General features: G+C 45.5%; 1 protein-coding gene across 4 annotated transcripts in view; it reads left to right on the forward strand.

Moving 5' to 3' along the window:
* Positions 1-25,639, forward strand: part of LOC144791842 (T-kininogen 1-like) — a 269,931-nt gene that overhangs the window by 173,307 nt on the left and 70,985 nt on the right. For all 4 annotated transcript variants that reach the window (XM_078666624.1, XM_078666621.1, XM_078666623.1 and 1 more), the window contains 2 exons: positions 3,010-3,111; positions 18,331-18,418. In XM_078666624.1, the coding sequence (XP_078522750.1) occupies positions 3,010-3,111; positions 18,331-18,418 (190 nt within the window). The remainder of the gene's footprint in view (positions 1-3,009; positions 3,112-18,330; positions 18,419-25,639) is intronic.

The raw sequence follows: 25,639 nt of genomic DNA on the forward strand, positions 1-25,639 counted from the left end.
TGGCATGAGAGGAGAGTTGGCACAGCAAACTGTGTGAGTCAAAACCATTTAATTAACCATCAAATGTACATAAATGTGCAAAGGAATGGCCAACACGTGTCGGTGATTTGCCTTCGACTGGGCCGTAGAGTCCACTGTGTGTATCAATCTGTATTAAAGTTCTTGTGTGCAATAAATCCCTTTAATATTTTTTAAAACAACTAGAGCGCTACAAATATGTCTGCCCAACCTAAGAAGTCCACTGTTTTTCAAAGATTAAAACAATTAATGCCTAACACATGAGGAATTATTTCTTCAAATCCAACACAACACATGTTATATTATGCCACTTCAGAGTATTAAGAAACTAAATAATTTTTCATAAAGCACATAGTCAATTAATGCTACCTTGTATCAATACTATCCACATTCAATCTTTCAACTATAACTATTATGTTCATTACAAGGATTCAAACATAAAGATTCTTTTTGGAAGAGGAGGGACCGGTGGCACAAGCTAACATTGGTCTTCGTAATTAGGGTCTGGCTCAAATAGATTCCTTCAAAACATAATTAATTTAGGTGCTACAATCCCAAATGATTCAAACAATTTCCAATATGTTGTACATTTTAACATGGTTCCATATTCATATTCAAGGCAAACATCTGTTATTGTTAAAAGGATGTCATGTTGACATTCCTTAATAAATGATTCCATATGCCCTTCTATGAGCTAGAGCCATCTTAAAGAAGTTCACAAATAACCCTCTTATATACCTTTTAATACAAAATGTTCACATCCTAAATTGGGGGTGTCTAGGCAAGACATGCATTTCAAGATTTGTGCATAACTATTTATCAACTATTCAAGCAATGCGGCAAGCCTCCTTGTTGCGCTGCGATTCATGAAATGGTGAGGGCAGGAAAGAGCCATATTTGACATTAGACCACCGATTCCTGCTCTCTGCCCATGTCTAGCACCGACACAGCCCCCCTTGCACCATGGTGCAAAGGTGCCTTAGTTGTAGGCAGGACTATTTTCCTGCGGGAAGGGGCACCTTCCTGCACAAAAACAATCCTCAGAGGCATTTTTCTCTTTCTAAGGGTGTTGCAGATGAGGCACACCTGGAAAGTGGAAACAACTAGGAGAAATAAAGACATTCTTCCTTGTTGCTCCTTTGATGGGAAGGCGTACAATTCTGATGCATTCGCAGGTCTACCAGTGTTGGTAAATCTGGGAATGCTTCAAACTGCATGGGTGGATGCATGGTAAGACCTACTCTCCACTGATAGCACAACTCCTTGCTGCAGAGTAACGCAAGGCAGCGTTTTGCGCTGCCTTGCATTACTCTAGATTTATCAAGCCATGCAGAGCCACGCAATGTGGCTTCGCAGGGCTTGGTAAATCTCATTTAGGTTTTGCGTCAAACCTGAGTCTTCATGCGTGGTGCAATGGTGATGCAAAACCGTGATAAATATGGGTGGTCGAATTTTCCAGGAACAGCCTTAGCTAATATTATTATTAATGTCCCTAAGGACAAAGTGCTAGTGCTTAGTTCTTATTTACATCCATGTGTTATCATATAAAACAATTCATCCTCATGGAGAAATCATCGACACATCCCATATTCCGATCCATAATTATTGTAAAGTGCTATGTACTGAACTCCATACAAGATATGAAAGTACTGAACTTCATACAAGATGTAAAAATAGTGCTTGGAACAGAACGTTAATTCTCAATCATAGACTTAACATAGTTTGTGTTGTTCCATGTGCAGTACCATTATGACAATATGTAAAGTCCCTATGCTGAAAATAAAAAAATGATCATAACCGACCACATTCAATACATTGATACCTAAGATGGGAAAAGCACCGCAATAAATACTATTTGTCATTATAAAATACTTCACAATTAATACTGGGCCATGAATAACCCAGCACTGCAAATGTGACTCCCACTTCTTACTTGCAGCCAGTCATTGAGAAGGAAGGATCACATTTGTGACCTATCACATTGCTTTTACTGATGAAGTGTAGTAGAATATGGAATAAGTTCTCACATTAGCTTCCATACCTTAACTTCCCGAGCAGCTCTCCCTTTAGCTACCTTTTATACCCAAGCCACTGTAATTCTGTTATTTAGCATACATATTTTAGGAACTCTTTACCTTTCATTATCTACTTCAAGTTTCTTTGCTACCTCAGTGACCATTAAGTCTAACCCTGGGCCGGCAACTTCGCTACGCCCACGTAGTGTTGCCTACTTCGCCCTTTGCAAAGTAGGCGAAGCAGGCAACACTACGCCCACTCCTTGGGCGTAGCGTAGTTGCCCGCCACCCGCCTCCCTCCCGCCCTCCCGAACATACCTAATTTAATTAAATGGGCACAAAAAAAAAAATAAAATACACTTACCTTGTCCGCGGCGTCCTGGGGCTCCCTCTGTTCGTTCACGGCGCCGTCTGCTAACCAATGCGCGGGCGGCCGCGCATGCGCATTTCTCGAGAGAAATGCGCATGCGCGGCCGCCCCCGCATGCGTATTGGTTAGTAGACGGCGGCGTGAACGAGCAGAGGGAGCCCCGGGACGCCGCGGACAAGGTAAGTGCATTTTATTTATTTCTCTTTGCCCATTTAATTAAATTAGGTATGGAGGGGAGGGGAGGCATGCGGCGCGTAGTGGGGCTATGCGAAGTGCGCAGGTGGGCGTAGTTTCTCGCCCACATTGCATAGCTTCGCGTAGCCCCACTACGCACACTACGCCCAGGGTTAATTAAGACATATAGAGCATGCATATGATAGTTCAGGACTTAATATGAATGGAAACGTGCATTATATTCAATCAATCAATCAATCACTTGTAAAGCGCACTACATACCCGCAAGGGTCCTCTTTCTGTACACAATCATTATTCATGAATCATCTTCTGCCTGTGTGCATGTACACTACTTTGTCATGCATTCTTGAGTGCATTTTCTGATGCAAACATGTAACAAACTATGTACATTTTCTGTGTGTCATAAATACAGGTGGTGGCTGGAAAGCGCTATGAAGTTGAATATCTATACAGAGAAACTGATTGCCCTAAGAGTGAATTCAAAGAAGTACATTCGGATTGCAAACCACTGGAAGTAAGTTGTATCTACATCGCTCATGTAAGGACATGGTATGTTGTTGTACTGTTTGTAACTTCAGTACCAAGAAGAATGTCCTACTTTGGTGTTGCCCATTCACTACAAAAGTAGTTAATGATGCCATGAATGCTTAATTGTACTGCAACTTTTACACTGTTGCACAATTTAAAGAGGAATTGCATTATCATATTACAAGTGAGGGAATACATACTTGTAAAGTGATATTTCATATAGACACGGAATGTGATAATACCACATCCAGGCATGTAAAACCCACGCCCATAAACACTAATTTTGCACCTTTAAATGTGGAAAAACTCAAAGGCTGGCCCGTATTCACTATAAAATCATACAGCGCAGCAAGTAAAGTTGCTGTCCTGCGTTGCCCTATTGACATAAAAATAGCCCTCGTGGTGCGGGGGCCCTGAGCTCCAGGTGGTCCTCCTCTAGCACTGTGCATGGGTGGCGGGCCCCTGGGCTGAGAGCTCATGTCTGGGTCAGGAGCATGGGGGCTTTAGTGTTCCGGGGCGCAAGGTAGAAGTCTAGCATACCCACGCTGCCGGAGTACACCAGCGCTGACGCATGACGTCAGACGCTGGGGCCTATAAATAAAGAGGCGTGGCTACCGGACGGCAGTCGGAGCCACGTGTGAACCAAAGTACCGGCTCCTGTAATCATTAGCGATGCGGGCCGCGTATGTTAGCGCGAGCTCCAATAAAATGCCACAGTGGCGACGAGGGTCTTTTAGAGCCCATCATGCTGTTTGCCCAAACCCCCCTGCTGCTCTGAAGGTGTTTTGTGTACGGGGACAACAGTGTTCAGGCCTGGAGCAGTCCACGGAGGCCCTGCTTGGGAGGTGATACAGAGGTGAGGCAGAGGCTACGCTCACTGGACCATAGCAGCACTACCCCTAGCCCAAGGGAGAGTAGGAGCTGCGCAGAACACTATCACCCCACGCCACGAGGCAGCCCATAGCTCGAATACACGTCACACCATCCCGACTCCTGGGTCAGACGTCTGGCAGGCGATCATTGCTAAGGGGAAAGCAGAAAACAAGCCACACAAGGGAAGGCCGCTATCACCCAGGCCGCTACCATCTCACACAAGTGGGGAGAGTCGAACGGCCTGCGCAGCACGCTGAGCACGCGCCAAGATGGCCTCAATTCCCGCCCTCGAGCCATTCATCGTCGATGGAACTCCGTCGTCCCTTGCCCAACGCTGGAGGGACTGGACCGATCGCCTCCAGATCTACTTCGAGGGGGCAGGAATATCCCGGGAGAGGCGCAGAGCCCTACTGCTCCACCTAGGGGGTAAGGATATTCACCGCATCTACAAGACACTAGTAGAAGCAACGCCGAAGACATATCACACACTCCTCACTGCATGGAATGCCCACTTTGAGCCAATGGCGAGCAAAGACTACGAGCGGTTCATCTTTAAGCATGGGCGGATTTTGCGAATTGGCCATCCGCGAAATTGAGTATTTACGGATTCGCAATCCACAAAATCCGCGAACTCTCGCGAATTTTGCGGATTCCTTTTTCTTGTGTTCGCAAGTGTTTCTGCCATTTTGCAAGGGTTTTTTACCAGTTCGCAAACGCGAACTTACTTGTCGGGTAGCAACGGTCGTGACCATGTTGTTTCTACGTCTGGTTCATCACAGCACCCTCTGTTTCATCACTGCACCCTCTGTTTTACCACTGCCACCCTCTGGCTCACCCATGCCACCCTCTGCCTCACCCATGCCACCCTCTAGTTCATCACTGTAGATTATGGGGGGGAAAGCACACCTGCCCTGCCTCAACTGACATGAATGAATTAGGGGCTGATTAATGTGTCACTGAATTTGAACTTCCAGGCTGGCACCTGCTTCCTTATCTGTAATTGCTTTCTGTTGCAGTGTAATTTTTTTAACAGGACCTTTGTTGTATACTTGTAGCTATTCTCTGAGCCTGCTGTGAGGGTCAGAGCAGGGTCATAGAATAGTTGCAAGTAGGCAACTGAACTCTGAAGGGGCCCCTCAGGAAGCACTACAGGGAATGGTTACTAATGATAAGATTGAACTTTTGCACCTGCTGAGTGCTTTCAGTTTTGCAAAAATCCAAATATCCAGCAGCATCCACAAAAAGTAATCCTTCCAGGTCAAGATCCAAATCAAAGTGACCAGCACATGAAGAAAGCACTGGGAGGAGACTGCTGGACAGGAACAGGAAGTTGGAGACTGTGGGGCACTTCCTTCCTCCCCCCCCCCCAAAATGGACTCCTTGCAAAAAAAAAAGTGCAGGCAAATGTCAACCTGAGGAGTTATTCGGATAAAAATCATAATTGTCAAGGTTTATGCTGCCTGCTGGTGGATTTCTTGTGCGAAATTGAAAATTTTGCAATCTCGCAATTGCGAGATTGTCGCTGCCCGCCGCATCTACGTGTTCACAAGTGTTTACTCCCGCGATGCGTGATTACTGGCCTTTATGATGTACTCGCGTTGCCAAACTCTCGCTGTGCAAGGTGGCAAGCCGCGATGACGTCAACAAACTCCCGCGGGATCCCGCAGCAAGATCCAAAATGGCGCAGCACACGCAAACATGGAGAAAAACAACTCTGCAAACGCTGAATGACGGTAAGTAAGCGCTGCGCGCCGCAAAATTGTATAGTATTCTAGTTGGCAAGTGCGACCAAGCAAAAAATCCGCTTCGCGCGGATTTGCGAATTTTTGGAAAATTTGCAAGAGTTCGCGGATTGCAAATTTGCCGAAAATCCGCAAAATCCGCGAGCGGAACGGATTTTACGCCCATGCTTATTCATCTTCCGTCAAGCAAAGCAGGAAGCCGAGGAGTCATTAGACGCATTCCATGGCAGGTTGAAGGAGTTGGCCAGCTCGTGTGGATTCCGGGACGAAAAAGAGGAAATCCGAGGACAGATCATCCAGGGCTGTTTCTCATCTAAATGCATGAGTGCCGACTTTGGGCACCTCCCTGACGCACGTTACGCCTTGGTGATCATTGACGATTTCACAAAGTATCCGGAGGTAGAGATCGTAGGAAGCCAGACAGCCACGTAGGTCATTGCCAAATTTGAAAAGACTATCGCCACTCATGGCATCTTCGAGGTAGTCAAGACGGACAATGGTCCCCCCTTCCAGGGTCAAGAGTTCGCAGAATACCCAAAGAGCTGGGGAATCCATCACCGCAAAATAACTCCACACCTCAACAAGACTATCTGCATAGCATTGGCGGATGGATCACCACTGGAGAAAGCCATTTACAGTTTCCTGAGAGAGTCCAGGATGACCCCACACATCACGACAGAGGCTGCGCCAGGGGCAGCAACCATGGGCCGGATAGTGAACGACACACTCCCAAACCTCCCAGAGTGGATTCCTGCACAAGCGAATGAGGAGAGGACCCTAGCGAACTGGACTCATTCAAATGATCAAGCCAGAAAACGGCGAGGAGCCCGAGAGTCCAACATACAACCAAGAGACCAGGTGTACGTCTAGGGCGTGACTTAGAGCGATCCAGCCCGAGTCTACTGAGAGAAGATGAAGAGGCAGATCAGTATCCCTCCGAAGAGGAGAACCGGATGGACCAAGACATTCAACCCCTGCCGGCCACCCCTGGGGACAGCATGCCAAACTCCCCCTCACCAGTCAGGGGAAACAACACCCCAACCCCCAAAGACACCGGAGATGGCCCTGTCAAGAGGAGGACAGTCCAGATATGGGTTGCGAAGAAACCCAGCACCCTCCTCCCAGCTAGCTGACTATCTGGTGTAGTGACCTCATGAACTGAGACTGGCAGACTGGTAACAGATTCATCGATTTTTTTGTATTCTACTGTGTGTTGATATTTTGCTGTTTTGGTAAAGGTTAGAAGGAATGTAGTGTTCTGGGGCACGAGGTAGCAGTCTAGCATACCCGCGCTGCCGGAGTACACCAGCGCTGACGCGTGACGTCAGACGCTGAGGCCTATAAATAAAGAGGCGTGGCTACCGGACGGCAGTCGGAGCCACGTGTGAACCAAAGTACCGGCTCCAGTAATCATTAGCGCTGCGGGCCGCGTATGTTAGCGTGAGCTCCAATAAAACGCTACAGGGGGCCTCCAAATACTTTGCGGGGGGCTACTCCTCAAGTTTTGTTGCGCCACAGGCATTGCGCGAATGGGAGAGAGCCGAACTGTGCCATATATAATAAGACGTTTCACTGTTTTGCTTTCGCCCTGTGCTTGTGCACTTGTAGCTGCCATGCGCCAGTGGACACACCCTTCTCGATAGTGTAATGGTATCTGGGATGTGGTAAGCGTAGTTTTTGATATCAGGAAGGGCTACCTTACAGTACGAAAACATAAGCTTTAAAGCATTTCCCACTTTGTACATGTGCTGTAGAATGCAGCACACATGCAAAGAGGAAAAAGTGGGGCGAATGAAACACTTCTCCTGGTTATCCCTCCATTAGGAAGGTGCAGGGTTTTGGCAAAACCACCCCGGCTACAATTCTGTCAAGATAGAGATTTACCTGAAAACCCATGGGTGGTTGCATTGGAACTTACATGATCCACTCACGCAACACCTCCTTGATGCAAATTAACTCAAGGCAGTACATTGCAGAGCTTTGTAATGTTTTTGGTTACAATGCAACTTGATTTGTGTTGGATTGTATATGCCACTGCTACACTTTGCCGCCGGCTTGCTTTAAGAAAGTAACACGAACCAGACTCAAAGAGTTTGTAAATCTGGACCACACTTTCTATCCGTTATTACTTATTTAAAGCTACTGCAATTACCAGGTTTCCACAAGTATTGGGTAACACATACACACAGTTTTGTTTCAGAAAGGGACAGAAGTACATAGCCATTTTGTGGTCACAAACCCTACAATATGTAAAATTATAGGATTTGCAACAACAAATGGCATTTTGGTATTTATTTGACTCATACTGAATTGGAATTAGGAAGGGGTGTGAAATGGATGTTCCACCTATGTTAGTATGGTATGCGTCAATAGAAAAGAAAACAGTATTTGTAAAGCTCGAACTAATCACCTGTAAGGGTCTCAAGGCGCTGGGGGCCGTTGGGGAGATTAAGGGCCAGATGTAGGTAGCCCAATACCGGTCGGTAACTGCCGAAATTTCCGAATTTCGGCCGTTACCGACCGGTATTAGGCTACTGAGATGTAGGTGGCCTAAATTACAAATTCGGTAATTTACCGATTCAGTATTTTAAGGAATAGGTAAATTACCGATTCCTTAAAATACCGAATCGGTAAATTACCGAATTTGCAATGTAGGGAGCACTCAAATGAGTGCATTGCATAGGTAAGGATTCAGTATTTACCACCTACTACAAGTTGGTGGTAAATATCGAAAACCTTTACAAAAGCTATTATTTTGCTTTTACAACAGTGCGATGTGGCAGACATACATGCCCTTAGGACCTGGAGGCCCATAGGAATGAATGGGAATTACCAAATCGGTAAATACCGATTCAGTAAATACCGAATAGTACCGATTCGGTAATACTTACCGAATATTTACCTACATAGCATTTACCGATTCTAAAATACCGAATCGGTAAAATTTGGTATTTTAGAATCGGTAAATCAAGATTACCTACATCTGGCCCTAGGTGAGATATTGCCCAGAGTCACATGATCCTAAGCTGATCTGCATCCGGCGCTGGGGATCGAACCGTGAGCGCCGCACTTCGGAGTCAGCTGCCCTGGCCGCTGCACCACACCTCTCCTTACCTCCATTGAACAGTTACCTGCTTCAAAGGAGGTGGTAACTGATTTGCAAAAGGTAGGCTGTCCCCTTGGACACTTTCCCCTTTGGGAATCATGTCCAATGACTGCAGAGTGTGCAGGCAGTGGTCCAGGGCACCACTGTGTGCTCATCCCAATGTTTTCTCCAATGGGCAACTTTTATGTTTTTTTAAAGTAGCATGGGTTCCTTTAAAGTACGTGGACTGTTTTGCCACCATCCCTGTTTTTATAGCCAGTCACAGTAGTCACACTGCTTCCAGAAATTTCGTGATGCAGCCTATTGGTACACCGTCACATTGAAAAATTAAAGATTGTTTGAAAACTGTATCTTAGTACATCAGGCCCTAAATGAGGGTCTAAGTTGTACAGATGATGAGCAGGACCCAAATAGGTGACAAGCAAGAGTCGCACTCTGTTAATTTTCTTGATGTACAATTTACACCACCAATTTGTAACATTTGTTGTTACAGTGGTTTAATTACTATTAACACTTACGATGTTTGCAACATGCACATCTGCCTCTGTTCTGCATGTTCCTAATGATGGACATGAGTGCATCACCCATCCATTGTCATGGTAGGGTCAGCCTTCCACATGTGCCACTGAACACTGCTCTCTTGTTGACAGTTAACTAATGGCATTTCCTATTTGGTGCTGTCACAGAAAGTCCATACCATTTTTGCTGTATCACTTTGACCCGATAGGTTAACATTAAGAGGTTCAGTGAAGTTTAGGTTCTGGTCTAAAAGAGTAACTGTTATCACCCTGGGCAAGGCACATTCTGAGCACAATGCCCCGATGAAGAACTGAACTTTGGAGATGAGACTAAGATCTGCATCGATTGCTACTTCAATGTGTGTAGAGAAAATCAGGAGGGATTAATATTTGATGCAGCCGGGTAAATTGTGATTCATTTTGAGGAGGATGGTAGCAAAGAGGGAAGACCCACCTAACCAGTTAATCCTGTGCATTGGCTATTTGTAGAGGCCTGTGTTGAGAAGTGTTCAAATAAATCACAATGTATTATTATTTAATACCATTTATTATTTCAATTTAAAATCATCAATATACACTAGGTCTTTCTTGATGGAGTCATAGACAACAAGGGCCCTATTACGATGTCGGTCGGTGAGCCTCCGGCCGCTCGTTGGAGGCTTACCGACCGACATTGTAGGTTTAAAGTCCAACCGCCTAATTACAATGTAGGTGATTTGAGTTTAAACCGGCCAGTCAGACCACTGGCTTCCGATGGGCTCAAGGAGCCTGTTGGCCAGTCGGAGGCCGCACATAATCCCCAATGGATGGCGTTTCCTCTGTGGGGATTATGATGTCAATTTCAAACAGGCTTTTCATGACGGGCTTAACGACATTAAAAGCCTGTCAGAAAGCGATTTTTGGTACCCCTAGCAGGGTCCCCATGCCTCAGCGGCCTCCCGTTTGGGTCCTGGGTGACACTAATGGCGCCCCCTGTTAATCCCTGCACAGTGCCTGCAACACTATGCAGGGATTAACCGAAACTCCCATTTCTCTATGGGATCTTGTGCTGTGGTCGGTTTCTGACCGAAGCACAAGCTCCCATAGAGAAATGGGAGCTCGCGACCACACCATGTGCGGTCACCTCATGATTGCGGTGTCAGGACCACCAACCGTAGATCAGTCGGTACCGAGACCGTGACAGTGTTGGTTTGAGGGAACTCCGACCAACATCAGAATAATCCCCCAAATGTTTTACTCAAGCATATAGTGTCACAGAGCTTTCTTAAGGCAGTTCTATTGTACTCAGAAATAAAAGCAAAAGAAGGAAATATTTGTTCACAGTCAGGTCTGTGATCACCACTTTCCTCCACTGGTCACGTACATTTGTTCAGTCTAGTGAATCTACAAAACCCGCATTCATTCATGTTTGGTTAAAGAGTGGTAATTTGAGTTGCATGTTAATGATGGGTAAGGAACAATTCTATAGGGGTTGGGGGCCTCATATTCTGACCAGAAGTGCAGTCATTGTGTACCTGTGTGGTACTGGATAAATAATTCAACCTTTCTTCGGTGTTTGATCTTGGGTTTAGAAGGTTGAAATCATCTGTGATTTTTTTATTTATTTGATTTTTAGCCAACTCGGCTGTATTTTTGGTGGTGGAGGGGTTATTAAATGCATGTGTAGCATGATGTTCTAGAAAAGCCTTGATGTCATTGGTAGCTCAATCCAGCTGGTGATTCAAGGAAGGGAAACCTGAAAGGAGGAATCAGTTTAGCTGTTGCTGAGGTCACATGCCAATGTGGGGTTTCTCAGTTCTGATTTGTGTATTTCAATATTATGTAGTTTCCCAAGAATATTGATGTCAATAAGGAAATTATGTGGATGATGAGTTTTGAGATACCAGGAGATACAGGCTAGGATTGTCTTTGCAGGTAGGTAGATAAAATCTGCGACTATCATTCTGTGACTTCAATAACATATTTGTTGGTTGGTCTGACATCCCATATGTTCATATCATTGAGAAGGTAGGAGAGTTTTGAGGTACACATCAGATGGTAGACAAGTGCACAAAGAAAGATGAGACAAAGCCTGCAATGTATTTGATGATCCACAGGCTTCAGGTGGTCCAGAACATGGCAGCTCGCATTCTTCTTAGCCTACCCCCAAGAATGCATGCGTCCCTGCACTTATGCACCCTCAACTGGCTCCCAATAAGGAAAAAATCTTGTTCAGAACACTAGTTTTGGTCCACAAGCACTTTGTCATACAGGTGCAGGCTACATCAGGACAAGAATCAGCTGTTACGTCCCCTCGAGAAATTTTCTGTCAGCCAACTGTCTTCAGGCTTGAATCCCTAAGATTCGCCGCACTAGAGCTGGGGGATGTTCCTTCTCCTATCTAGGGCCAACTGTATGGAACAAGCTCCCCTTCGAGATATGCTCAGTGGACGCTGTCTAGCTGTTTAAGCAGGAATAAATAGTCTGACTATACTCTGTAACGTTACCTACGGTCAAATTGCCAGAACACTCCTTGGAGTAGCCCCGCTTTACAAGTTGCACTTCATTCATTTATTCATTCATTCATTCATTCATTCATTCATTCATTTGTCAGTGCCAGAGTTTAAAAATCTTATATGGTTGATATGTTAGATGCACTGAGCCTAAATATGGTTATGCCACAGGAGTAGAAATAAAGTAGACCAGCTAAGCATAGTTCAGTAAAACTGTGGTTTTAGTACAAGAGGTTGGCATTGGCAATGGACATGACTTATTTTGTGAAATTTTGTGGGATGTTCTTCATAAGATGAGCAGTAGATGTGTATGGACAACATTCCTAGCAGCATAAAAACATCTAGGAAAGAGACATTTGAGCGGCTCCGTTGAGAATAATGGAAAATTTACAAACTAGTACCCTCATCAGAGAACAGATGTGAAATCTGCTCATGTGTGTCAGCATTACCAGTATTACAGTCCTGATGTGATCACGTACAGAAGCTTTACAGTTTCCTGGGATGGTAAGACATGACGAGGCATGGGAAAAAAGAGACAAAACAATGCCATGCTCAATCTCTTCATTTGTCTGATAATTGGGCAAGATGGTGACAGATTTAGCAGGAGATCAACCAATTAATGGTCCTGATGTAGGGCCTTCGCCGTAGCAGACAACTATGCTCTGAAAAGGACAGGAAGCATCACAGCTAGATACAGCAATGCACACATCAACAAAAGCTGTCAAAACCAGAAGAGCATCATCTAGACGTAGAGTGCGGTGTAAAGCTATAATCATGATGCTAGTCTTAGGCAAGACTTTGTCTATATCCAAAGGGATAGGAGAGAAAAACTGAATGCTATTTTATCTACTGCCAGCACTATTTAATGGGCTCTGAACACAACACATGCCACTTGGCTATGGAGGCAACAATCAATTTCAATGATGTGTCTGCATCGTAAGCCATCAAGTCTCAGTCTTAACGAAAAAATAGGAACTCTCCTGGTCATTTCATATGGTATCATTGTAAAAACACCACCTAAATGAGTAATTTCCCTTGCCATCCAGAATGATGTGTCAGTCACATTGTGACTTGGTGTCCACACTCCACACTCTGTATGGTAATCTAAGTATCCTTCAGCTGGTGCGCCAGTGTGCACGTGTGTTAATTCTTTGGGTCCTATGAGATAACATACATGTCACAACTTCAACAACTAGGAAACTATGTGCAACTCACATATTGTGTGCATGAATATATCACTGCTACTTTTCTAGAAGGCACTGAAAGGATCAGGAAACTGGATGAAGTTCTTAGGCTTGGGATCGGGATACTTCCCATTTTTAGGTCTCCGCCTGCGTAGGCTGCGCTTGCGCAGTCTCACTGGGGAGATCTTATGTTTTTCAGAGTAGGGCTTGAACCCGCCCCTCTCCTCCATTGGCTGGCTACCTAAACGGAGGCCAGCCATTGGAGGAGAGGGTCGTCTGTCCATTTAAACCCCGTCTTTTTGAGATTCGGGGGTGTGTTTTTTACTTTCTTTCTCTCCTCTTCCCATTGGCTGGAATTTTACATTCCAGCCAATGGGAAGAGGAGAGAATGAAAAACACGCCCCCCAGTCCGAAAATGTCGGGCTTTTCGGAGAGCCATTTCTGCTGGACCGCCGCCGGAAGAAGTAGAGAAGCTGCCGAGTCCTCCGCCCCAGCCGGTGAGTGCTTGCTTTTCTTGCCTCTTTTCCCTGATTGTGCCCGTTTTCTTGCCTCTTCTTGCCTCTGTTCCCTCGTGGTGCTTGCTTTTCTGCCCCACCCCTGTTCCCTCGTTGTGATTGCTTTTCTGACGTCTGTTCCCTCGTTGTGCTTGCTTTTCTGGCGTCTGTTCCCTCGTTGTGATTGCTTTTCTGCCCTCTGTTCCCTCGTTGTGCTTGCTTTTCTGCCCCCTGTTCCCTCGTTGTGCTTGCTTTTCTGCCCCCTGTTCCCTCGTTGTGTTTGCTTTTCTGCCCCCCCGTTCCCTCGTTGTGCTTGCTTTTCTGCCCCCTCCCGTTCCCTCGTTGTGCTTGCTTTTCTGCCCCCGTTCCCTCGTTGTGCTTGCTTTTCTGCCCCGTTACCTCGTTGTGCTTGCTTTTCTGCCCCCACTGTTCCCTCGTTGTTCTTGCTTTTCTGCCCCCTGTTCCCTCGTTGTGCTTGCTTTTCTGCCCCCTGTTCCCTCGTTGCGCTTGCTTTTCTGCCCCCTGTTCCCTCGTTGCGTTTGCTTTTCTGCCCCCTGTTCCCTCATTGTGCTTGCTTTTCTGCCCCCTGTTCCCTCGTTGTGTTTGCTTTTCTGCCCCCCTGGTCCCTCGTAGTGTTTGCTTTTCTGCCCCCCGTTCCCTCGTTGTGTTTGCTTTTCTGCCCCCCTATTCCCTTGTTGTGCTTGCTTTTCCACCCCCCCTGTTCCCTCGTTGTGCTTGCTTTTCTGCCCCCTCCGTTCCCTCGTTGTGCTTGCTTTTCTGCCCCCTGTTCCCTCGTTGGGCCTGCTTTTCTGCCCCCGTTCCCTTGTTGTGCTTGCTTTTTTGCCCCTGTTCCCTCGTTGTGCTTGCTTTTCTGCCCCCTGTTCCCTCGCCGTGCTTGCTTTTCTGTCCCCCCTGTTCCCTCGTTGTGCTTGCTTTTCTGCCCCCCCTGTTCCCTCGTTGTGCTTGCTTTTCTGCCCCCTCCTGTTCCCTCGTTGTGCTTGCTTTTCTGCCCCCCGTTCCCTCGTTGTGCTTGCTTTTCTGCCCCCCCTGTTCCCTCGTTGTGCTTGCTTTTCTGCCCCCTGTTCCCTCACTGTGCTTGCTTTTCTGCCCCCCCCTGTTCCCTCGTTGTGCTTGCTTTTCGGCCCCCGTTCCCTCGTTGTGCTTGCTTTTTTGCCCCCCCTGTTCCCTCGTTGTGCTTGCTTTTCTGCCCCCCCTGTTCCCTCGTTGTGCTTGCTTTTCTGCCCATTCGTTCCCTCGTTGTGCTTGGTTTTCTGCCCCCAGTGCCCTCGTTGTGCTTGCTTTTCTGCCCCCTGTTCCCTCGTTGTGCTTGCTTTTCTGCCCCCGTTCCCTCGTTCTGCTTGCTTTTCTGCCCCTGTTCCCTCGTTCTGCTTGCTATTCTGCCCCCTGTTCCCTCATTGTGCTTGCTTTTCTGCCCCCCGTTCCCTCATTGTGCTTGCTTTTCTGCCCCCCCCTTTCCCTCGTTGTGCTTGCTTTTCTGCCCCCCATGTTCCCTCGTTGTGCTTGCTTTTCTGCCCCTGTTCCCTCGTTCTGCTTGCTATTCTGCCCCCCGTTCCCTCGTTGTGCTTGGTTTTCTGCCCCCTGTTCCCTTGTTGTGCTTGCTTTTCTGCCCCCCCTTTCCCTCGTTGTGCTTGCTTTTCTGCCCCCCATGTTCCCTCGTTGTGCTTGCTTTTCTGCCCCCCCCCGTTCCCTCGTTATGATCGGTTTTTCTGGCCTCTGTTCCCTGTGTGTGGCTCTGTGTGTGTGTGTGTGTGTGTGTGTGTGGCTCTCTGTGTGTGTGTGGCTCACTATGTGTGTGTGGGGGGGCTCTCTGTGTGTGTGTGGGGCTCTCTCTGTGTGTGTGTGTGTCTGTGTGTGTGTGTGTCTGTGTGTGGCTCTGTGTGTGTGTGTGGCTCTGTGTGTGTGTGTGTTGGGGGGTCTCTGTGTGTGTGTGTGTGTGTGTGTGTGTGTCTCTGTGTGTGTCTCTGTGTGCATGTGTGTGTCTCTGTGTGCATGTGTGTGGCTCTGTGTGTGTGTGTGTGTGTGGCTCTGTGTGTGTGTGTGGCTCTGTGTGTGGCTGTGTGTGTGTGGCTCTGTGTGTGTGTGTGTGGCTCTGTGTATGGCTGTGTGTGTGTGTGTGTGGGTGGCTGTGTGTGTGTGTGGGGGGGCTCTGGGTGTGTGGGGGGGGCTTTGTGTGTGTGTGGCTCTGTGTGTGGTGTGTGTGGCTTGCTGTGTGTGTGTGGCTCTGTGTGTGTCTGTGTGTGGCTCTCTGTGTGTGTGTGAGTGTGGCTCTGTGTGTGTGGGGTGCTCTGTGTGTGTGTGTGGGGGGCTCTCTGTGTGTGGGGGGGCTCTCTCTGTGTGTGTGGGTCTGTGTGTGTGGGGGGGCTCTCTCTGTGTGTGTTGGGGGCTCTCTGTGTGTGTGTGGGTATCTGTGTGTGTGTGTAGGGCTCTGTGTGTGTGGGGGGGGCTCTGTGTGTGTGGGGCTCTGTGTGTGTGGGTGGGGCTCTGTGTGTGTGTGTGTGTGGGGCTCTGTGTGTGTGTGGGGGCTCTCTGTGTATGTGGGGCTCTCTGTGTGTGGGGGTGCTCTCTGTGTGTGTGTGGGGGGCTCTCTGTGTGTGTGGGGGGCTCTGTGTGTGTGTGTGTGTGTGTGGCTCTGTGTGTGTGGCTCTGTGTGTGTGTGTGTGGGTCTCTGTGTGTGTGTGGGTGCAAATGCAATAGGTCTCGCATTTGCGAGAGATTAAGCTATTGCCATTGTAAATGACGATGCCATTTATTTATCTGTTTTCAAAACCAACACATAAATAAAAATGTTGTCATTTACAGTGCCAATAGCCCTAACTTTGGCAAAGGCGAGACCGTTGCATGGGAAATGCTTGTTTAACTTTGCAGTCCAAGGACGTGTTTTGAATCTTGAATACATGTTGCTGGATCATGTATGATGTATCATGATGCCATGATGTGTCATGATGTGTGTTGCCTATTTCTACTAACACTGAGAGTTTTCATTCCAGTTGGTCTTCTGGAAAGTGCAGAGGGATTTTCAAAAGTTTTTTTTAAAGGATAGGTTGATAGGTTCAGACCTTAATTGAAAAGAGAGGTTTTTTCCATACTTTGCCAATGCCAATTGCTAATCAAAACAAAGAATGTGTGGGATACAATTAAACACTTTTAGGTCTGCATTACCTTTTTAAACATATATGTTCATAAACATATATGTTCATAAATCTTATGGGGAAACAACATTTACAAAGCAGTCATTACAACGCACTACCTTTACAACGCAAGCATTATAACGCAGCATCCTTTACATTGCATGCCATTACAGCGCAGCCATTACAACGCATTATAAGGTAAGTAATGTGGAATAGTAATTTTTAACCCTACACTATCCAACACTTACCCTACTGTTGCACTCACTGGAGTGGGAATAGTAATGTTTACCCCTACACTATCCAACACTTACCCTGCAGTTGCACTCACTGGAGTGGGAATAGTAATTGTTACCCCTAGACTATACAACACTTACCATACTGTTGCACTCACTGGAGCGGGAATAGTCATTTTTACCCCTACACCATCCAACACTTACCCTTCTGTTGCACTCACTGGAGTGGGAATAGTAATTTTTACCCCTACATTATCCCACACTTACCCTACTGTTGCACTCACTGGAGTGGGAATAGTCATTTTTACCGCTACTCTATCCAACACTTACCCTACTGTGGCCCTAAAAGTAATATGCGTTGTAATGGTATGCATTGTAATGGTATGCGTTGTAATGAAATGCGTTGTAAATGTAGTTTCTAAAAATGCGTTGTGATGGCATGCGTTGTAAAATCATGCGTTGTAATGCATGTTGCGATGTAAAAACTGCGTTGTGAAGGCATGCGTTGTAAATGTTTGATGTTTGCGTTGTAGCGTCATACACTCCTACAAATGTTTTTGTGTGTGTGTGAATGTGTATATATATATCTATCTATCTATCTATATATATATATATATATATATATATATATATATATATATATATATATATAGCAAGGAAGTCGACACTACCACATCGTAAGGACGACAGCGGACCCAAATCTTCAGTGCTTTAGTTTTTTATTGTGCAAATCCCCCGCACCGCCGCCATGACGCGTTTCGAGCCCTCTTGGCCCTTGATCACATATATATATAAAGTAGCAAAATATAAGATTGAAAATTGTAAAAAGTTCTGTAAATGTGAAGGAATTTGAAATTGGAGGCTAAAAATTTATTAATTTGGTGTCCTCAGTTTGATTAGTGGGAGCAGTGCACAAGCAATTAAATTAAGCATTTTATCATTTGTCTATTTGTTTGAGGAATTCTTGTTTCTGTATTTGTCTGTATTGTTTTGAGATTCAAATGACTGCAGTTGCTTAAGCCGGGGCCCCAGCATCCATTAATGACTCAGAAGGCTCCCGGATTCCAGTAATGATTAAGCTGAGGTCCACACAAGTCAAAAGGTTAAGAACCATTGGATGAGAATATTCCTAACCTGGGTTGGAATTATGTACAGTGTTAAATAACATATTTGTTTTCGGCAGAAATATACAGACTTGGTAGCCTGATGGTCTCCTTGTGTTAGGATTACCATTTGCTTCTGTATCTGTGACACAGTGATGATGTTCTGTAGGAGGAAAACCGATATCTGACTTATAGTGCTGCAGATGTCACAACATTGTAGGGATCTGACACGTGTTCTGCTCTTTTCATGTCCATGCCTAACTGGGCATAATTACTTTTTTTTTAATAAACCTCCTAATTTATGTCCACAGACCCATGGTCGTTGCAAGTCTTCCGTTCATGTCGCCCTCAATGGTTCAATTGCTAGTATCGGACACGGCTGCGTGCCAGCACCCCCAGGTAAGAACCTCTAATCACAAGTCCGTCAGATGATAACTAAACCACAACTAAATCCTGGCGACCACTGCCTTTCCTAAAAATTCTGGGGCAGATTTACAAGCCCACTGCGCCACTTTCGCGTAATTTTTCCCATGTTAAAAATGACGCAAAAATGGCACATGGGGCTTATAAATCATCCCCTCAGAACCTGACTAATTGCATAATAATAAAATATGGGTGTGAAACGTGTCTTCTTTGGAAAATGCAATCTTTCCAAAGTTCTTTGACTTTTGCAGTTTATGATGCATGAAAAGTGTGCCAAGCCTCTTGTTGATTGTGCAATGTTTTTTCTGTGCATTACAAGATTTTCCCTGCATACAGAGATAAGTTCCCTTCTAATTGAATTGAGTTGTGTTGATAAATGTATACAGACTTTTTCTCTACAGGTCTGCATATTGCAGAGTTTTTTTCTATATATATTTGAATTGTGCAGGAAGGCAACGCAAGCCCTAAGTCAGATTTACCATGCCACGCAGAGCCACCATTCTCTGTATGGCCTAGTAAGTCTGGAGTAATGCAAGGCTATGCAAGTCGCTGCATTGCGTTGCTCTTAGTTGCAAATGCGTTCCATGGGTGAGGCATGGGTGTTCCCACACATTCACCCATTGGTTTTGGCTCACTCCCAGATTTACTAAGACTACTAAACTTGGGAATGTGTCAAAATGCCATGCCTTCCTAGGCGAGGCAAAACAAGAAGTATGTTTATTTCTCCTCGTCATCCCTCTTTCTACATGTGCCTCATTCTGCAGAACATGTAGTAAGAGGAAAATGCCTCTGATGTTTGGTTTTGTGCAGGAAGATATCTCTTCCTGCACAAAAACAATCCTGCCTGTAAAACAGACCCCCTTGCACCATGGTGTGACAGCGCAGAGAGAGAGCAGGAGTGGGCCATGTGTTAGTAATTAAGGCACATTCCTGTTCTCTCCATTTAATGAAGCGCGGTGCAGCAAGTTGTCTTTCTGTGTTGCGCTAAATGTTGAAAAATCTGTCCCTAAGGATCTGGTGAACAAAGTGTATGTGGCGCTGCAAAGTATGCACTTTGCAAAATCACAGACTTTGCTACCACAAAAAATACAAGCTGCAATGTACAAAGAATGCATTGCTAACCGGAAGCTAATTTCTGACTTGCAAAATACCTTTGTCACTCATTCCCAGTTTGTTGGAGGGAAGGACATCAAGGCGGCATCCTCCTGCTTCTACTGAACTGCAATGGAAGGCATCAAATAGTGCGTGTATTTGTGAATAACAGGGACCCCCTGCGAATGGATCAGAAATCCTGGGTCAGGGAAAAACAATTTGTGTAAATTAACATGCCCAGGCAAAACTAGAGAAAGGCAATGAGTGCAAATAAAACAATCTAGGCACTTGGAATTATAGAAATATTAAATTTAATATATTGATAAAAAAATTGATAGAGTGCAAATTTGGTATATATTCATAAAAAGTACATGGAATTAAAACATTTTCAGACGTTCATAAAATATGAATAAAGCAGCAGTATAGTTGGTGACCAAATAGTGCGCGACCACAATTGTGATTGTAAATCATCATTCCTATACATTCCTTTAATAGGAAATGTTTCATGGAACCCACTGTCAGATGTAAATAACAGAAAGACAATTGCATGGTACGTTTATGAGATTGCTTCAGCATAGATTTCCCTTTTTTTGTTTGCTTCACCTTCTTTGATAGTTTGTTTAGTTGGAGTTTTGGCATCCTCCCAAGCCCGGGAGCATGCAAATAAATATACCACACACAAAGCCCTGGATTGTATGTCTTTATTTCTATGTATACAATGAACACCGATTACGTCATAACTGTTAAAAACCACACCTTAACACCTTCCAGCAAGGTACTTAATTCCTCTATTGAGTCTGCCCAAACCGCATGGGTCCTAGTGCAAATAGGATCACAACACTACCTCTCCCCCCTTGATAAATAAAAAGTACCCACAACTGTTACATTACGATTCTTCAATAAGTCATCAAGGCGCTCAAGCTAGTCGGCCAGATCGAAGGACATGAAGTGGTAGAGATGCACTCTGTTTGTGCATCAATGGTACATGTTCTGATGCTTGATCTGGACTGTCATGCGGGGTCGCCTCATTCGTAAAATTGTAGGAGCTGATGATCGTAGAGATAGGTGCTTAAAGTGAGACGAGTCCCATGTGATGGACTGTCCTGGACGATGGGCCGTCACCATTTGTTTTTTGCATGTCACAATACTCAGAGTATCAACAGCAAACATAGTGTCTGTTTTCCTCTTTCATTTCTGCTTGACCAGGACCAAGTCACCTTTATCGAAGACTGTTTCCTGGGCTCATCAACGCTGATTGGCGTATGTCTTCCTTTTGCACTTTCGAGAAGTGTCTGTGACACAAACCTTATCAGCATACGAGGATCTGTCTACTGTCCATTGTGGCAGTATGGTTCTGATGGCTCTCCCAAATAGCAAGGTGGTGGGACTTTCACCAGTTCTTGGGTGGAGAATCGAACAATAAACATGGAGGGCTTGATACAGGGCTTGGTTTACCTCAGTACTCTCCATTGATGCTCGTTGAATTACCCTTTTGAGGGTACCAATGAATCGATCCACAACACCATTTGCTTGAGGCCACATATGTGTACTCTTTTGATGCTTGACATTTAGTCTGATTCAAAACTCCTTGAATTCTTTGCTACTGAGTGGCAGACCATTGCTAGATTTGAGAGTTGTGCGGATACCCCACGCTGCAAAGATGTTAATCCAGCCGCTCTATGACCTTGTCATGAGTTATTGATGACAACTCCTCTACCAAAGAAAATTGTGAATACTCATCAATGACTACCATTAGCTGATGTCTGTTTCCCAGGGGTCCAAAGAAATCAACTGTGACACTTTCCAATGCCTGTGCAGGAAGGTCAGACATTGTCAATGGATGTTGTGTCACTTTGGGGTAATGAAGGTTGCAAAGATGGCATAGTTCTTTCTTAACTCACTCATCCAAGCACGGGAGCCACACTCGGTCTCTGAGGGCTCTTTTGGTAGCGATATAGCCACAATGTCCTTCATATGCTAGTTCAGTGACCTGTTGTCTTAGGTTCTCAGGCTTGACAGTTCTTGAGCCTCTCAATACAACCCCTTCCTTGTTCATGGACAGTTCATCCTGTATATTTTTGAATTTTTGAAATTCAGCATCGACAGTAAAAGGTTGAACACTCTTCTTCCATGACTGAGTTGAAATGATGTCTTTGCGAATAAGCATGTTCTTATCAGCATTAGTAGCAGCAATAATCTGTTCAATGGATAGGGCTGCTGGCATACTGGATTTCATAATGAAGTTGATGTACTCTTCAGCTGTTTTGGATGTAGAACTATGATTGCGTAGCAGTACTTGTGAAAAAGATTCAGCAGGGTTATGGTCTTTACCGGCTTGTGTACAATTTCATAGTCGTACTCTTGCACTCGCAATCCCCACCTCTCAATGCGAGGGAGCATCTTGGCTTTCCAAAAATGGTGAGCAGCGCTTGGTGGTCCGTTATGATCCGTTATGATTAGGGCTCCCGGTTTTCCGTTTTTACGGATTTATACATATAAATACAGACGAAAAAGTATTTTTACTTTGTCTGTATTTATATGTAGAAACGGAAAAATACGAGTACATTTTGCCGCGCTGCTGCCTTGGTTCAGAGTTGCTGTGCCACGCCCCTGTTCCGATGCAGGGAATTCCTTCCAGTGACGTACTATGGACGCACTGTGGACCTATTAGCTCAGGGTCTTTAAGTGACCCTGAGCCAATCCTCGTTGTTTTGGCATTTCCAGGGATCCAGGATTCCACCGCCCGAGATAGCCTGCGCCAGCCCGCCGCCATTTGTACTTCGAAAGGTACGTGAATGTGCCCTATGTGTGTGGCCTCCGGGGACAGATCGATACGCCTTAAAAGCCGCTCCTGCCTCTCTCTGTCCCTCTGCAGCCACGGGCTCCTGCCCTCCCTCCCCACCCCACGTATTAAGTGGCAGCACCAGCTGTTCGCATTCCCCGTGTTTATTTTCGTTTTCTTGTTTCTTGTGATCTGCTAGGCTGCCGCACCGTAACCCCTGTCTGAAGTGCCCTTAGCACCCGGTGGTCCATCAGCCCTCACCTATTACTGTCTTCTCTGCCACATCAGATTTTGGACGTACCTACATGTCTGCTGGGAAAAAACACCCTTTGCTGTAAATATTGAATTTCAGAGTTCTAGCCGAGAAAGGTTGGGCAAAAGTATGCAAGTGTTTGTGTGTGTGGGGGCGGGGGGCAGGGCAATGGGTCTAAGTCTCCCAGCACACACACGAGTACAGCTCTCACACACAATACTCTTTCACACGCAGTATTAGAGAGCTGATCTGGGTCAGAGAGCAGTACATGTTGGCTGTCTGCAGAGCACTCTCACGCCTGATGCTGTTACACCCAGCGGTCTCTCTTCACGGGCACTCTAATAGTAAAAGCTAAGTCTGACTAAATGTGCACGTTTGATTAATACTCTGATAGATACCAGCAGCAGTGCAGCAACCTTTGCCCAGTCCCCACTCCCTGCCCAGAGACTTTAACAAAAGCCACTGACTAGTTAATACGCATTCCTTGTAGCAGGTGCTTGCACTGGGGCCCACACTACCTCTCTCACTTGCGCCAATGTGAAATGAGCTCAAATCAGAACATGGGGTTCTGGCTTCACGTGGTAGTGTCCAGGGTCGCTGTGAGGCCGCTATTAATCTGTCCCGTGAGCCCTGAGTTGCATTGGCATTTTAACTTGTTGTTCCCTTGGCTCGTGTCCATGTGGAAGCTGTCCCTGCTGCAACTCCCCCCTACGCATGCTGTGGCCCCCTGTCAAGGCATTTTTAAAATGTATTTATTTACGCTTTTTTATATAGCGCAGACTTTACCCGAAGGTGTCAGAGCGCTTCACAATAGGAACAGTAACGTTACATGAGGAGAAAATTACAAATATGAATAGTACAAGAGCAAACGTTACGTTAAATGATGAAAAAGTGACAATTGTGCAAGTAACAACAGTAAACAAGATACAAGATGACTAATAACAACTGGGCGCAGGTGTGCGTTGTCAATTTAAATAAATGTGGAAAAATACTAGCTGCAGCGTCGTCTTTTGCTTGGGGCAAAAATAAATGCAGATAAATACAGAAAAAAATGCCCAAAAATAAATATGGATAAATACAGACGGAAATGGCAAAAAAATAAATACCATAAAACCGGGAGCCCTAGTTATGATATTGAAACATTTTCCATATAGAAACACATGAACATGTTTCGAAGGCTTAATCTACAGCCAGACTCTCCTTCCCCGGCTGAGAATAGGCACGTTCTGTGTCAGACAGGCTGCAACGGGTATAGGCCATAATGTGTCTCTGAGCATTTGGCGGACTATTATGTTGAGCAAGGAGTGACCTCACCCCACCGGGCTCGCATCTACTGTATTCTCAGTCTGTAATTTGGGATCAAAATAGGCCATCTAGGTCACATTCTCAGTTGCATGTTTTATTATTTTGAAGCTTTGATCACATTGAGCAGACCACTGGAATGGGACATTTTATTTTCTCACAATGGAGTACTCATTGTAGCAAAATAACAAATGTACCTCGAGCAATAACTTGTCATGTCTAAGGATTGCAGCATACTGACATCTTATGGGAGGGAAAGAAGCTGGCAGTGCTTTTACTTTATCATGGTCAGGAATCATTCCCCCATCAGAAATGATGTGTCCAAAGAATTTAAGTCTGGTCTTGTAAAATTGACACTTTGCTGCGTTCGAAGTGAGAGCATGTGCTGGTGCATGACTCACATGATTCCTGCCGGAGGCCGACTGCTCTGATGTCTGGAGACCCTGGTCTGCTGGTCGCGGCCTGACTCTGCAGAGCTCTGACTCTCGGGCCTCCCCTCAGTGACTGTGAATGTGCTATTGGTGCAGAAGACTGGATTCCACTGTGAGGCCTGATGCTGAATTGATGAGGGAGGCCCGGCCTGCAACTTAGTCCAGGAGTCTGACAGGGGCTGCTGTGTGCTCAACAGCTTTTTGTTGTGGATATCTCTTGACGACGGGTTGTTGGACAAAGGATATAAGCTGCAAATGGCTGCGCTATCAGGGGCATTAAAACCATATTGTTACAAAAGACATGCTGCTCATAGGAGCCGGCATGTACTTCGGAGCAGGGCCCCTTCCACCCATGTACTTGGCAAGCATTGCACAACATGAGGGGCCCAGCTATGCCCATGGTCCAAGGCTCTAGTGGGATGCCACAATGCTTAGAAAATCGAAACAGGGACACATTGGAGCATAGGCGATGTGCAGTGGACACCACACCTATAGATCTGCTCCTGCCACTGCACCATTGCACTTGCAGGGTGGGAGATGGGATCTATGCAGCCTTCTGGGAAAGGTTGCTGTGAAAATTGTGCTTACATATTTGCCCCAGTTGTGCAACTGTAATACTCAAAAGTGAGAGTCAGAGTTTGGCCTGCTATTACAGTTTCTACTAAAGTCTGGCTTTTGACTATGGCAGTAGGGCACACCTTGTAAATGAAATTGCACTCTGTCACGAACCGCACACCAACTTTCTTACTATGAGTAGCCTGGAGTCACAATACAAACTAACATAGCAGTGGATCTGCGCAGGAGCATAATTTACAACTTCTCAGTTTGATGGATCTTTATAAGTTGAATTGAAAAGTGAAAGGAATTTAACAACCAAAATATATTCCAAATCCTGTGAATCCCATCAGAACTCACAAGAAGGACCAGGAATCGGTGATTGAAGTTAAAAGATGTATTTCAAATTATGAGTTAATCCAGTACATAAGTATGTCAAGAATATATTCAATAGGTACAAGATTAAAGCTGGCAAGCTGAAATATTGCAAAAGGTTCAGTATCAGTAGGATTAAATACAAAAAGGTAACAGCCGCTGCGATAATAAAACTGAGACTTAGAAATAGGCCTTCCATAAAGAAACTCCGGTTCTCTCTCCTAAACATGAAATAGTTTTAAAGTCATCTACTCAGAGCTCTAAGTAGGGACGGTATGTAGAAGGGGTCTCAGGGAAATTTGCAAATGTGAGAAGGTGTCAGCATAGTGAAGACTTCTGTAGAAGCCTTCCAGAAAAAGGAATATGTTTAGCATAAATCTTCACATTTGCAATAATAAAGGAAGCAG

Source organism: Lissotriton helveticus, chromosome 11 (genome assembly GCF_964261635.1).
Source record: "Lissotriton helveticus chromosome 11, aLisHel1.1, whole genome shotgun sequence".
NCBI classification, from domain to species: Eukaryota; Metazoa; Chordata; class Amphibia; order Caudata; family Salamandridae; genus Lissotriton; species Lissotriton helveticus.